The sequence below is a fragment of the Cryptomeria japonica genome, chromosome 10 (assembly GCF_030272615.1).
Source record: "Cryptomeria japonica chromosome 10, Sugi_1.0, whole genome shotgun sequence".
In the NCBI taxonomy this organism is placed as follows: domain Eukaryota; kingdom Viridiplantae; phylum Streptophyta; class Pinopsida; order Cupressales; family Cupressaceae; genus Cryptomeria; species Cryptomeria japonica.
In genome coordinates this window covers 201,879,417-201,895,862 of record NC_081414.1, presented here as the reverse complement: position 1 = coordinate 201,895,862, position 16,446 = coordinate 201,879,417, and the positions used below count along the sequence as shown (strand labels likewise).

The 16,446-nt window shown below is 30.4% G+C and overlaps 1 protein-coding gene across 1 annotated transcript; it reads left to right on the top strand.

Moving 5' to 3' along the window:
• The first annotated feature begins 4,341 nt into the window (after positions 1–4,341).
• On the top strand, positions 4,342–15,634 carry LOC131031466 (aldehyde dehydrogenase 1). Its single transcript, XM_057962585.2, has 10 exons — positions 4,342–4,570; positions 7,568–7,710; positions 7,809–7,962; positions 8,532–8,761; positions 9,244–9,330; positions 9,660–9,833; positions 9,947–10,084; positions 14,762–14,899; positions 15,018–15,079; positions 15,223–15,634. Exons 1-10 carry the CDS (start codon positions 4,432–4,434, stop codon positions 15,494–15,496), a joined length of 1,539 nt encoding a protein of 512 aa, XP_057818568.2. The 5' UTR covers positions 4,342–4,431; the 3' UTR covers positions 15,497–15,634.
• Positions 15,635–16,446: the final 812 nt, after the last annotated feature.

The following is a 16,446-nucleotide window of genomic DNA, read 5'->3' as shown; positions in this document are numbered from 1 at the left end:
CCCTAAAACCCAAATACTATAGCCTAAACTCTAAATCATTGATTTAAAATCTTGAGCCATAAAACCTAAACCATAAAGCTAAAAATAGCCATTCATAAACCCTAAATCATAAAGCCTAAATCATAGCCCCTAAAACCTAAAACCTAAACACTAAACTCTAAAGTCCAAACACTAAACCCTAAAACCTAAACCTTAAACCCTAAGCTCTAAATCCTAACCCCTTTATTAAAATGTTGAAACCTAAAGTCCAAACCCTAAACCTTAAAGCACAAACCTTAAACACTAAATCTTGAACCCTAAACCTTAAAGCACAAACCTTAAACACTAAATCCTGAACCCTAAACCTTAAACTTTAAATCATAAAACCTTAAATTAAAACCATAAAGCCTAAATGATAAACTCTTAAATTAAAATCATAAACTCTAAACCCTAATCCATAAGGCCCAAACCTTATATCCTAAACCCTAAACACTAAACAATAAAATCATGAACCCTAAATACTTAAATTAAAACCCTAAACCCCAAACCCCAAACCATTATATTAAAACCTTAAACAATATCTCCAACTTGAACAATTAGCCATAGATGGATTAGGGAGCTCTAACAATGTCTACCAAGAAACAACATGAATTTATCAAAGAGATGCACCTACTACTTATATGACATCCCATACCATTCGATAGGGGGATTTTATGTTCCCTCTAATATTTACCTTATGCATCTTCACCCTTTGGCATTTTATATTAAGATTCATACCATAAAAATGAATGGATAGTCACAATAGTCAACTAAAATAAATATTCATAAATAGGGTAGAGGAATGCACTATCCAAAACATGAAAAAAAAATATAACATTGAGGATGAAAACATACATCCTTTGCCCTTGACACCTTATAATAGTATGGATAGGGGTAGAGGCTATAGTGCCGAGGGGGTTTGGTTGGGTGAACAAATGTGTATGAATTTTTGTTCTCACAAAAAATAAAAAATAAATTCTCGTGATAGGAAGAAATGTATCCATGTTTTGAGATAGGTAGGAAGAGAGGGAGATAATCATTAGTCATACTGATTGTAATGTGAGCACATTAAGTAATGTTCCCATGTATTACATGGGTGTGTTACATAATGCACATGTGCTACATAGCACAAGCATATTATACAACATTCTCACAATTATAAAATCATTTCCCACCAATTTTATCTTGGAAATTGGTTTGGACAATGAATCTAAAGATCTAGACTATTAACTTAACCCATTTTCACATTTTTTTAATTTTCATTTGTGTTTTTCAACTTACATGTCATGAAATTTTTACACATTATATAGTCACATTTAAAAAAATTTCCACCAAAATATTGCATAAATTCTCATCTTTTAAACCATACATATAATTTGAAATACATTAACTTATTTATTTTGAATTTCTTTTTACTAATGTTTATGTTTTCTTCATATCCATACTTCTTGATTTCTTTTTATAATTTTTTATCTACTAATCATTTTTTAAAACATATGATTGGTCTACCTTTACAAATTAAAAAAAAATTGTATTTTTAATTATTTTTATGTAAGTTATGTGATGTGTATGCTCAGCGATGCAGTTTTCAAGATGCATCCATTTTGAAAAATTATAAAATATATGTTCAATTAAAATTACAAAGAAATAAACAATCTCTAGAACCCACTCTTATCTATAGTGTGCAATATTTGAACCTCCTAATCTTAACTATTTACAAAAAAAATTAAGCTTTGGCCTTGGAATTCCTATAAATACCCCTCATTTTGGAGCAAAAGAGATCCCTTGCATTCATAGCTTTTGCATTGTTATTATAGGCATTTTACATCATATCATCTAGCATAATTAGCATTTTAGATTAAATACTAGCATGCTTAGAATGACTTTTATCATGTTAATCTAGTTTCAATTATCAAATCATGTAGCTTAAATCTTTATTTTAGCTAATCAATCATCCTAGTTATAATCATGCATCAAATCATCCTAGCCTCATGCATTTGCATTATCATGATCATATAGCTACTCAACTTTTGAGTTGCCACTTTGGAGGTCATTGCTTGCTAAGAGTCAACAATCCAACACCTTCAAGATCCTCAAGAATAGAGGATAATGGGACATCTCAAGGAAAGGTTATGGTTTGATTTCATTATGTAGTTGTCAATTTGCTTTCCATTTATGTTTTGTTGTCTCATTAATTGTGCGTGTTGAATGCATAATCAACCACATTTTTAGCAGCACACTTATTTATACGAAATATGAGATTATCACACAAATAAAAAAATAAAAAAAAGGTTACCCTAAAGTCTAAGGAAAAAATAATCATTCATTTAATTAAATTAATAATAATGAAGCACCAACAAATAATACTAGAGATAATTTCAAACATGTGCATCCCTCTATTTTTCCCTATAATGAGAGTACTTTTATGAATACTAAACTTAGAACTACTAAATTAAGCTTCTCCTCCATTACAAGTTTGGAACAATGTTTTGTTGTCTTGCCTTTCCCATCATGTAATGCATCAATTTGCAGTAATACTTTATACCTATCATGTTAGTCGCACAAACCAATTAAAATATATCATATTGTAAAATATTAACACATGAAAGATATGCAAATTAATAGGGCATTGCTTATAAACATGATTTGTTATGAAGTTTCTAGTAATTATTTTGATAATTTAGGTGAGGTCTATTATGTAATATATTTATTTTTCTATTGAACAAAATTCTTGTAGTCTTCAAAATTTCCTTATCGCACTTATTTGTATGACATGAGATTATCACCAAAAAAAAGTACATAGAAGAAGTCATCACACCCTAGTACAAATGGAGATTACAACTAACACATGAATATTTATCTATTGGACAAGATCGTTATAGTCTATGGAGTTTCCTTATCACACTTATATATGTGACGTGTGATCTTGTCACCCAAAAAAAAGGTGGGTGGAGGAACTCACATCTTGAAGTCTAAATAGAAATAATATTTAACACACATGAATATTTATTTGTCTATTGGATAGGATCCATGTAGACTATGGAATTTCCTTATCACACTTATTTATGTGAGGTGTGAGATTCACCAAAAGAAGTAGGTGGAAGAAGTCACATCCCAAAGTAGAAACCGGGAGAATGATTTGTAAACATGAATATTTATTTGTGTATTGAATAAGATCCTGATAGTCTATGAAGTTCTTTTATTACACTTTTTTATGTGAGATCTTTATAGTCAATGGAGTTCCATAAATCTATGAAGTTTCTTTGTCACATTTATTTATGTTAAGTGTGAGATTATCACCCCAACAAAAAAAAGTTGGAAAAAGTCACATTCTCAAGTCCAAAAGGAAATAATAATTTGACACTGATAAATATTTATTTGTCTATTGAACAAGATCCATATAAGTCTATGAAGTTTCCTAATCATGCTTATTAACGTGAGGTGTGAGATTATCACTCAAAACATAGTAGGTGGAAGAAGTCGCATCCTAAAGCTAGATGAAGATACTATTGACATGCAATTTTTTATTTGTCACTTGCACAAGATCCTTGTAATATATGAAATGAACTTTCCTTATCACATTTATTTACGTGTAGTGTGAGATTATCACCCAAACAAAGAGTAGGTGGAATAAGTGACACCTTAAAGTTTAGTGACGCATGAATAATATTTGTATATTAGACAATATCCTTATAATATATAAAAAATGAATTTAAAAATTAGAAAGCCACACCCTAAAGTCCAAACCAAAAATAAATAAAAATTGAAAGGATGAAGACATTAACTCTGTTGGATTAATGACAAGAAACAAGTAGTACCAGAGATAATCAATACTGACACAGAAAAATCTTCACAAAAAATAAAAAAAGATTCTTGAAGCGGCAGGGACTAATAATATGAATACACTTGCATCATGATGATTTGCCTGCTGTTGCAGATAAAACATATACTTACCTTTCCCCAAGGAGAAACAACACTATAAACCTCAATAATTCAACTCAGATAAAAAGATGATGTGCCTGCTCTTCTGTCATTCATCTTTTTCCATTCTTAAACACAAAAATCCCTGTCAGATATAAAATGGGTGTTCGAGAAAGTCAAGCAAATGAAGAAAAAAATTGCACCCATCTTGGGCTCGTTGGTCCCCACCTGCTAAGAATTTGTGTACCTGTCACTGTGAGATGTGACATTAATCACAGACTTACAGAAATGATTCTGTTCTTTGTCTTGACCAGTGAGTTAGGTGCCTGCTGGCTTTTACGTTGATCAGTAGTTGATCCTACTCTGACTTTAAGCTGAACACTTGGAAGGACTTCTCACCTTTTATTTAAGTCCATCATTTTATCTGAGTTTTCCAAGCTACTACCTAGGAAATCTGGTTGAGGAAGTTTTTTTCTTTATTTTTTCACTTTCATGGCATCTTCTCAATCTAATGGAGCAGAAGCAGGGGCCTGGAAGTTAGTAATGGAGGATGGTCAGCCCCTGAAATCCTCTGTCGCAGTGAAGCATACAAAGCTTTTCATCAATGGAGAGTTTGTGGATTCAGTTTCAGGTACTATTTTGGTGCATATGCATTTGTTTCTTGCTATGACTGTAGTAGGTGTACTGTTCTAAAGCACTTTGTTAGCAGTCAGAAAATATTGGGTATTTGATTCAGTCTGTTGTTTTATAGGGTTGGTTTATACAATTGAACAAAATGTGGTTTTGGCAGCTTGGTCTTGTGCTTTGCTTGAATCTTCTTGGTTCTCATAGGAGGACTGTCTTGAAGTGGAAAATGAACTTCTTCCTCTATTAGTACTGCCTCTGCCCCTAGTTTTTTAATCCTATCTCCTCTTTATCTACTCTTCTGCCTTGACTGCTAGCTTGTAGCATTCTTCGACCATCCTAGGTGTGGTGAGACTCAACTCATCTGGGATGTTATACCTCAACCCATTGAAGTATCTTGCCACCATCTCTTCTTCATCCTCTTCATGCCCTGTCCTTATACTTATTTTGTAGAATTCCTCCGTGTAGACCTGCACATCCAACTCTTTTTTCTTGAGATTTTGTAGTCTCTTGATTCTATCAAGTAAAGGCATCACCCGAGCTTCATAATTACTTGCAAAAATCGCCTGGGGTGAGTAGGACTAAGACATACCGGCTAATTGTCCTTCGCATTCTTTGATCTTCTTATCTAGCTCTATAGTGAACTTCCTTCACACTGGTTATCAGAATGACCCTATCACCTTTCATTAATCATTAACAATATTTTCTGTTTTGGTACGTTCTTATACAAGATTTTAGTAGGTATATACATAACTTACAACTAACATCTTAATGTGTAAAGTAATATGTACTTCCATCTACCAGAGTTATATTTGTTTCTGTAGTAACCTTCTTATCATCACCCACCCCTCTTTTTTATCAGGGTGATCGTACATATTTCAAGGACCCACGCCATGTATATAGCGAAAAGGGGGTCAACCTTCGTATAGCCTACCCTATCTATATAGATCCAGGAGGATCCATATCCATGTAGGAGGTTGCCATATCTATATAGGGTTCTCTTCTTCTTCTTTCAAACAAGTCTTTAACTTTGTATATATTCTTTATAAATCGGTATGACTTCACAAATCAATCATAAATCATTTAAAAATATTTTCTTCTTTCCTTCATTCTTATAAAAGATTGAATTTCATATAGAACTTACAACTAACATCATAATGTGTAAAGCAACATGTACTTTTATTCTTTTGTATCTATCATACCCATTTTTCAGTTTCAACAAAAATAACATTTATTTCTGTAATAACCTTCTTATCTTTACCCACCTCCATATTTTATCTAGGTCTTGATATATAGTGTACTTTTATTCTTTTGTATCTATCATACCCATTTTTCAGTTTCAACAAAAATAACATTTATTTTTGTAATAACCTTCTTATCTTTACCCACCTTCATATTTTATCTAGGTCTCGATATGTACTTTAAGGACCCCAATATATATAGAGGAAAAGGGGTCAAGCTTCCTTGATATAGATATAGCCTAGAGATCTAGGGGGGTCTATATTTATCTAGGGGGTTGCCATATCTCTATATAGGGTGCTATTGAGTTTTTAGCAGTATTAATTTTAAACTGATTTCAAAATGGGTTTGCTAGTCATTAAATATACATATATATGTGTGTATATATATGTGAATTGATCTCAGGACCTATATGAGACGAACCCAAAGCCCTTAACCAACTACCCTGCCCCTTCAGACTAATAATAAATATAATTATATATAAATAACTATACAATTGTACATAATATTATTGTACATTTATATGTTAATTTAATTTGAATATAATAATTTTATATTTACATAATAAGTAAAATAATACTGTATATAATATATTATATAAAATAAATTAATTATACACTAATTATATATTTATTATGTTATATGAAATATACACTACATATTAGTTATACATTATATTATGTTTAAATATATTAATTTCTAATATAAATACAATTTAATAATAAACATACTTATAATATTATTTTAAATATAAATATAACTTAATTGTATTATATAAAATAAAAATCAAATAAAAACAAAAATTTAAGTTAATGAAATATTTTTGCACGATGCGAGAGATAAAATCGAGCCCATAATAAAATTTAATGATAATAAAAATCATGAATGCCTCTATTCGACGATTAATTAATTTTAAATGTATCATTAGGAGGTTTTAACGGTTTTAGCAAATACGAAATATAAGAGAATACTGTTTGTCCAAATAAATAATAATAATTTGGTAAAAAAATAAAAATAATATTAAAAAATGAAAATATTTTCTAGTTAAATAAATATGAAACAAAGAAGAAAATATTATTAAATATATATGAAACAAAGGAGAAAATATTAATCTGCTTATGGTACAAGGCCCGCAAAACAAAGCCAAAGCTCAAAGTTAACTTATCGTAGTACACAAATGGCAATAAAAAACAATTTACCTCTATGCATGGGAATGGTGCACCGATAGATAACATAGTTTCAATAATCGTCATCTTATTGTCATGTTGACCCTCCAATAGCTGTCATAGTGAAAACACCATTAATAAATTTGTTTTGTACTCGATCATTTTTTGTATTTTTTAATTCATAATTGGCCCATTTGTGCACTACTATTAGGACATTTGTCAACAAGTACTAGTGATTTTGAGTTGACGGTTACTGGAACGTACATCGCTACTACTAAACCAGATCAATAGCTATAAGCAATTAAGTCGCATACGAAGACAACTGAAAAATAAAATCAAAATTTGATCTGTGGGTGGGTGCGCGAAGTTAGCTAATACGACTATTGGTGCTCTTCCACTACTTTGGGCTCTATCAATTAGCATCAGGCAGCTGGGACCATGCCCTTATGGGCCTAAAAACAATCTCTTTAACTGCATTTTTTTTTTCACCCCCTTTTGGTGCTGCACACTTAGATAAGTTTAGACGTTTGAAAGCACATCTAAATATAAATCAAATTGAATCAACTGTGTGTGGATGGTTTTAACGAAATTATGTGCAGGGAAAACATTTGAAACTTTTGATCCACGAACAGAGGAAGTCATAACGAGGGTATCAGAAGCCACAAAAGAAGATGTTGATTTGGCTGTGAAAGCAGCCCGGGCTGCCTTCGACCATGGCCCATGGCCTAGGATGTCTGGCTATGTCAGTTCTCTCACTCATAATCATGGAAATTACTGTTACTTTTTGCCCTTTTTAGTAAAGAATGATAAACCCTATAAATGTTGTTGCTGTGGTTGCAGGAGAGGGCCTGCATACTTAACAAGTATGCAAATCTGCTTCAACAACATTCCAGCGAGCTTGCAGCATTGGAAACATGGGATGTGGGAAAACCTCGGGATCTGGTTGATATGATGGATGTGCCAGAGGCCATCGGTATTCTTCGATATTATGCAGGTATAGATTATGTCTTTTTGACCTTCTTATGATAAATTACTGAATATAATCTGAACTATCGATTGAAAAATATATACAGTTACAATCGAAAATTATCAATATTTTTGGGCAAATTAATGAAAAAACTAGGGTTCTTTGAACTGGGTATTCCATGTAAGAAATTAGGTCTAGCATTAACCAGGAAAAGAAGGGTATGGATCCTTTGAACTGGGTATTCCATGTAAGAAATTAGGTCTAGCATTAACCAGGAAAAGAAGGGTATGGATCCTTTGAACTGGGTATTCCATGTAAGAAATTAGGTCTAGCATTAATCAGGAAAAGAAGGGTATGGATCCTTTGAACTGGGTATCCAGTAAAAGAAATCACGCCTAGGATCTGATTTAACCCTTCATTAACCAGAAAAAGAAGGGTTTTTCCAGAATCTAACAAATGAGATTATCTGTAATTACCCTTTTAAAATATATATTTTTAAGACTGTAGGAGAATACAATGTATTTAACCAAGTTGCAGAATTTTAAGAATTTTTTCAACTATCAGTTTGCTGATACGAATTAGGCTAATTTTTGCAGGGTATGCTGATAAAATACATGGACTGACATTAAAGATGAATGGACCTTACCAAGGATATACATTGCACGAACCTATTGGAGTTTGTGGTCAGATTATACCCTGGAACTTTCCCCTGCTCATGTTTTGCCTTAAGATTGGTCCGGCTCTGGCCTGTGGCTGCACAGTAGTTCTCAAACCTGCAGAGCACACTCCCTTAACTGCACTCTACGCTGCTTATTTATCTATAGAGGTTTATACTATATAGTATAGAACTTTTAAAAATTGCATTTAGGTTTTTATAATTCATTAGCTGAACTTAAAAATGATGGATCTACATTAAGATTATGATGTATCATGGTATCAATGGTAGGATGCTACACTGAATTGTTGTCTTACAGCTTGTTCACTGTATCATAGTCTTAAATGAATTTAACATTCCTCATCAATGAGAAGTCAAAACTTCACTTTTGTAGCATCCAACCATCAATACCATGATGCATACTTGATGGCTGGATAGTCATTTCCAAATCTATTGAGGGGGTTGTTTAATTTTATTACAAATAATGTTGTTTTTAGAACTTTAAAAGAAAGTTTTCACAATTAGGTGATCTCATAGATTTTATAGTAGTAGACAACATTTTTTTTTTGTTTTTTTGATATCATGAAATAATCCACTCAGTCCAGCATTCCAACTACCTTAATTTATCTTTAATTGATTTATGATTCATACAGGCTGGAATTCCCCCTGGCGTCCTTAATGTGCTCCCTGGTTTTGGCGAAATTGGTGCTGCTATAAGCAGTCATATGGATATTGATAAGGTAAACATATGGATATGCTAAAAAATATATAAAATAAAAAATCATTTTATGATTTGAGTGTGGTTCATTTCTCTTTCACTACTCTTAGTTTAGCTATAATACCACTCTAATTATATATAAAATAGAACTACTTATTATCATATGCATTGTTTACATTGAATTTTATTTAAAATACTTTGTATAAGTATATAATTGTTTTTTCCTGAATATACGTTTGTCAATTCTATTTAATTTATTTATAAATATTTCAATAATGTATGTAAAGTTGACAACTTTTAATATATTTTAAATTTTATAATTGTAAAAATAATACAATATATGTTATCTAGATTGCATTTACAGGATCGACTCAAACAGGGAGATTGGTTATGGAAGCTGCAGCAAAAAGTAATCTGAAAGAAGTAACACTAGAACTTGGTGGAAAATCACCTTTGATTATCATGGATGATTTTAATGTCGACGAAGCTGTAGAGATTGCTTGTGTTGCTTCATTTATAAGCATGGTTTGTGATTTTTTTTTAAATGTTTAGTCATTACATTATTGATGGTATCATTAGTATTTATTTCCAAGATTTGTACAAGAATAAAATTAAAATTTATTTGGTTAATGTTGTAGGGGCAAGTCTGCATAGCAGGTACAAGGGTGTATGTTCAAGAAGGTGTGTACGATGAATTTGTGAAGAAAATTGTAGAAAGAGCGAAGAAGCAAGTGGTAGGTGACCCATTCAAAAGAGGAGTGCAACATGGTCCTCAGGTATTCCACCATTATAATCTTATGCCCTTGTTCATGCTAGTAAATATGCTTATTCTACAATCAAAATTATATATATTTATTCAAAATTGAAAGAAAGTGCTCATCACCATATAGAATATAATTCCAAGGACAACTTTTTTAGAAAGGATGTGAGATACAAATTAATGCAAGCTATAATCTATGCATCACATGTCAACTATTTATGAAAGTTAATTTATTTGTGAGCATACTCCTCTCCTAATAAAATATTTTACATTTGCAAAGAAAATAAATTTTCTTTTATCAAAATCAGGTTTAGTGAATATAACAAGCACTTCAACTTAATTTAATTATTGTTTGTGAGTTGGTTATTTGAAAAAAAAAATTGATATTATTTTATTTCAAGAGTTGATAGATAGCTATCCATTATTTTAATCATAATTTTTGGATTATTTCTCATAATCATTTAGTTGAGATGTATCAAAAGTAAAATGACAAAATTTGAACTAGGTCATTTTCATAATTTATGTGAGGTCAATTACATATCAAAAATTGATATTTTATTTGCATGCAAATGACCCTTGACTATGAAAATGATTTATTATGGAAATAACTTGAATGCTTAGATAGTTGATTAGAATTTGCTTGCCTTAATTATTCAAACAAGTTTCTAAAAGATTAGTGATGCTAATCAATATTTTTGGAAGTTTTCTATGTGAGTAACTTCTCCTTAGATAAGACATATAGCTAAATTAGCAATTTTGACCAAGATCAAAGACATGTAAAACAACCATGTAGTTTGACTTTTCTATCACTAATGATGTTGATGTAGTTGTAAGTCAATACAAAAGAATTATGTGACTTGATCAAATGATTGGAAGCCTGCAAATGAATTAGGTTTGTCCTTTTATATAGCACCCTATCATGTAAATCGTGCATTTCATTCTCAAGTAAATTACAAGAAATACTAAGAAGGGAGTCATCATCTTGGTCCTAGATTTGTATTTGAATTAGGGAATTAAGGGGTCGTTTTTATATTATAGATTTAAACCATATTCAATTTTACATTTTAATTTTGACCAAAGATGGGGAATGGGTAATTGAAGATCAAATATAAATCCTTGACATTTGAAAAGTTAGATTCAAATTAGATCTAGTGATTTGCTAACATTTAAACAAAACCATGTTACTTGTACACTAGTTATTACATTCAAAATAAATCAATCAAAGTAAATCTAAAACGAGTGGGAAAAGTGAAAAGAATGCAATTTTCACCCTTTACATTACTCACACTTTTAGCTGCATACAATTTGTGCTATTGACTGCGACTTAGGATTGTTCGTTCACACATTTTTTCATCACGCTTGGTTGAAAAGTTGGCAGCACAAAGCTACTATGACAAATTATGACTTAAAGCCTCTAAGTCAAAATCCATGCTAGATGTGGTGCATCTCATTCCATCTACATTACACCCAATAGTAGGGATTCTCTTGCACCCCCAAGGGTTTATATCATTCACGATCTTTGATCAACACAAAAAAAATGGTCAAATTAAACTTGGATAATAATTTCAAATGGTTGGTGAGAATGATGTTTTGCAAGATCCTTGGCTCCTACGAGTCATTTCATGGAATTTTACATGGTTCAAAACTCTAGATTTATAAACCCCTTCTCTTATTTGGGATATTTTTGCCAAGAAATTTTTTATGGTACATTTTGGAGCAAAATCAACCTCACTATTGAGTCTAGAAGGCACAAAAAACTATGAGTTGATAGTAAAATTGGCAAGGTTTCCTCATTTTGTTTGACAATGGATTTTTAGGGAGCTACATTAGTTTCCATACACAATTTTGTACAATCCATATGGATCCATACAACTGTCATAGTATTCATTTATTGGCATACACTCATGTAGCCATTCGTTGTGCCTACTTGTGTTCACTCTATGCCTAGTATAATTTTCTTTTAAAACTTATTTTAAAATAAAAAATAAAAATATTATGTAGCCCTATATTAGGAGGTATAGTGGAATGGTTGTTTTAGGAAGATAACCATTAGGAGGTAAGAGACTTCTTAGTCCTTACCTTCTCATTTGGGGGAGTACTTTTTCCCATGCGTTTTCTCATTTTCTCAGTGGTTTTTTAGATTTATTTTATAGGGTACCCCATCATGCCTAGTTGCCAAGATGCATCTTTACATTTATTTATTTCTTCTAAAGGCACACTTGGTGGTTGTTGGCGTGAATGGGGTTATTCTCTAACCATTTACCTTCTTGGCTATTTTTTCACCTAGTTAGTTAAGTCTACTTAGGACATTTAATTTGTCTCAAATCATAAGCTTAGGACACTTACCATAATCTAATGATGTCCTATGTTTCACACATTTTATTTGCATTTAAAAACATTATATTTTAAGTATACATATTTTATTAGTTAGATACTCTTAAGGAGTTGACTTCAACTAGTTAAATACCACTTACATAGGTTAATTCTTTTAGATAGCTACAAGCTCCAAATATTATCCCTAACCTTTGTCCTATCTATATAAGAGCTTAGATAGCTAGTGGTTAAGTATTCTCTATGGAAGATAGTTATTGTATTATTAATGGTAATATAGCTTTATTTTGCAAATCTTCTCTATGGAATGTTTTTTAGTTTTGTAAGGTCCTTCAATCCTATGAGTTCTTTCATAGACTTTTTACATTGCAAGCATAAAAACTTTCAATTAATAAAACATTCATTTAAAATAAGCACAAACAATAACTACATAACAATGTCAACAAACAGTCGGTGTGGCCCCCTTTGGCCCCATGAACCCTTCTCTACTTGTTTCTCCTATTCTACTCTAGGGTTTGGTGGTTGATGTTTCGCCTTGTTCATCTCCATGTACTAACAATCTCACTATGGGGATTCCCCCTCTTGATCGCCCTTGTGATGGTGTTCCAAATGATAGTATTGCTTGGACTGTTGTTTGTCAATGAAGGAGAGATCATTCTCCCTCCTCCTAAATTCTTCCCTAAGTTGTGGATGTTTTCTCTCCCCACCCTTGTTGTAGGTTACTAGCTATTTCACTTGTGTGTTGTTAGTGGCATGTTTGGGCCTTTTCTACCAATGGCCTGTTCTTGACTAGTTGTTTGTGGCCTTTTTGGTTTGTCCTTGTATAGGGTCGACACCCCCCTTTTGTTGCTTTTTAAATAAAAAACAATATCAACAAATAAAAAGGAAGAGTAAAAGGAAAGATAGGGGTTCTGAAGGAGATTACAAAAAAAAACCATTATCCATTGGGGATGGGGGATCCCATAAAAATAAATTGATAGTTATTGAGCATGGTAGGATCTTGTGAAAAAATTGATATTTGTTAGGGTTATAGAAGCTTGTAAAAAGAAAGAGATATTCATTGGGTATAATGGGATCCATCATAATTCATGAGATAATCATTGTTACAATAGCCACCAGAGGAATATTAGTGACTTATATGCCTCCAATTCGTAGTATATAATGAATGTAAGGGATTAAAGGAGAGAAGAAAAATATATTCAACCTTATAAAATTGAATAAGCATGTAATTCAAGTGTCATGGATAGCATCATTTGATGAAAATTGATAAGATAACTAGATGTGATTGAGAATTCATGTGCAATAAAGAAAATAAGGTGCTTGACACTATTCCTCCCAATAAGGGTATTGCATAATTTATAGTATCCCTAATTTACAAATAAGATCATGTGAAGATAATTAATGTAAGATGTAACCACATGATATGCATATGTAAAGTGAAAGCATGATAGAAATGCTAGTATAGGTTTTAAGCATGCAATTCCATAAGAGAAGCATGTAACATATGCATGAGATCATAAGATGTAAGAATAAGAATCATAGGTGAACATGAGAGGATTACAAGATGAGACTTAAGTAACTAAAAATATAAGGATGTGAAATAGACACATAATATACAATCATAATAACATGTGAATATAGAAACATATAAGAATAAGATAATCAAAGTATAACAAAACAAATATTTTTAAAAAGATGCCAAAAAAAAAGAGATGCCTCAAAATTGAGAAATATAACCTAACAACTAAAAGGAATTTTATATGATGTAAGACAACTTAGAACCCAAACCAAGATGACTAATAACCAAGATGACTAATAAATTCTTAAAAATAGACTAACAACTTATCCTTATGAAAATAATTTAAACTGATGAATTGTCTCTATTATTAAACAACTATCATTTGGTGAAAGAAAATCATATACTAAAGAGCTATGAAGTATCTCACTAATGTATATTTTCTTAAAACTCTCTAGATTGTCCATGAAAATCATGCGTAAAAGAGGAGGATGTAAGAGAAGTCATTAAATAGTTGCTCTTTTTCATAGATGAATAAATCATATGGATATTCATGAGAAGGCACTTCACAATTCCTCAATGATGTATCATATCATATCTTCACATAGTATTATTTTAATTATATTTATTTAAGTAATTTTTAAATATTTAAAAAAATTAATAATAATGTTTGATTAAAAATTAATTTAATTTAGATAGATAATTCATTTATATTTCAATATATAACTATCTCGTATTATTTTAATCATAATAAATCTTTAATTTTTTTTGAAATCATAGTAAGTATTTTGAAATAAATTTATTTTATTCATATATATACTAATAAATTATTTTATTTTATTGCAGAATAATAAGTTTCAATTTGATAAAATTTTGAAATACATTCAATATGGTAAGATGGATGGAGCGAAGTTATTAATTGGTGGCCATTCTTTGGGTGGAAAGGGATATTATATTGAACCTACAATTTTCATTGATGTTGAGGTAATGTTTGCCTAACAAATTATATTTTTAAATTAGTTTTGAGTAGTCTAGTTTATCATTAACTAATTAACATGCACTGAGTTAGAGTATTGCACTATTCTAATATAATGTAATGCAGGACGATATGAGGATTGCCAAAGAAGAAATATTTGGTCCAGTCATGTCTATCTTAAAGTTCAAGTAAGAATTTTAATAAATAGATTAACATGACATTTTTCAATATGTTTATAGCATTAATATTTAAAAAAAAGTCATCTTTTTCATTTTACAATGTCGGTGCCACTATAAGATTTAACTTATGCTTTACAATGTGGTTTGTGTAGGACTGTAGAAGAAGTTATCGAGAGAGGAAACAAGACAATATATGGTCTTGCAGCTGGAGTTTTGACTAAAAACATATATGTTGCTAATAGAGTCGCAAGATCTCTCCGTGCAGGGACTGTTTGGATCAATTGTTATCTTACAGGGGGAAGTGATTGGTCACTTGGAGGGTATAAGATGAGTGGAATAGGAAGAGAGTTTGGACCTTATGGACTTCAAAATTATTTACAAGTCAAAAGTGTTATTACTCCTCTTCAAGATTCACCATGGCTATAAAAACAACCTTACAACTATTTTTCTTATGTTTCACTTACGAGTTACATAATATGTATTAGTTGTCTTGAACAACCTACTATAATAATGTAATACAAGTGAGTAAATTTGAAAAATATAATTTTATATTTTAATGTTTAATATTTGACAGCCTTAATGTGATTAGCCATTAAACACAATACTATGTATTGGTAATATTGAATGATATATTTATTGTCTAAAAGTATCTTATGATCAATTAGTAAAAATTTCTATTAATAGTTCAAAGATTTAAGAATTTAAAAATTATTTAATTCTAATATTTTTCATATTTTCTCTTCTTTAAATACATTTATTATATTCTATTTTATTTCATAATAAATAACCTTATTCTTTTTAATATCATTCAATGCTTAATGATTGCACCAAAACAAATTTCACAAAATTCTCTTTCAAATATTAATGATTTATTTATTTTATTAAATTATTATTTTGTCCTTTATTATTAATTTTTGAAAACAAACTTAGTCAAAGGATTAACACCAAAAATTAAAAATTATTAATAATTAATTTTGTTAAATATACTTATTGAAATTAATATTCTAATTTAATATTGTTTAAAATATTCTATTAAAAAATATAATTTAACTCCTAATTTGAAAGAAATTGCGATCTATTATCCTTAATTCATTTGTAAGGAATAATACTTAATCTTACCTTGTTATATAAAACCTATTAAAGGCTATTTTATCATGTTAAGCAATGCCCTTTCTATCACTTGGTTATTTTTCATTTTTTCTTTTGTAGCAAACATTTTATAAAAAAATATATATTTTTGGAATGTTCATATGATCAACTTCACTTAAAACCTCACAAATTTGTTAGAGTATTCGGATATTTACTTGATTAATTAAACATTCTTTGTTTAATTATTTAAGTTCCCTTTATCTCTTTTACACTTAAGCTAACTTTAG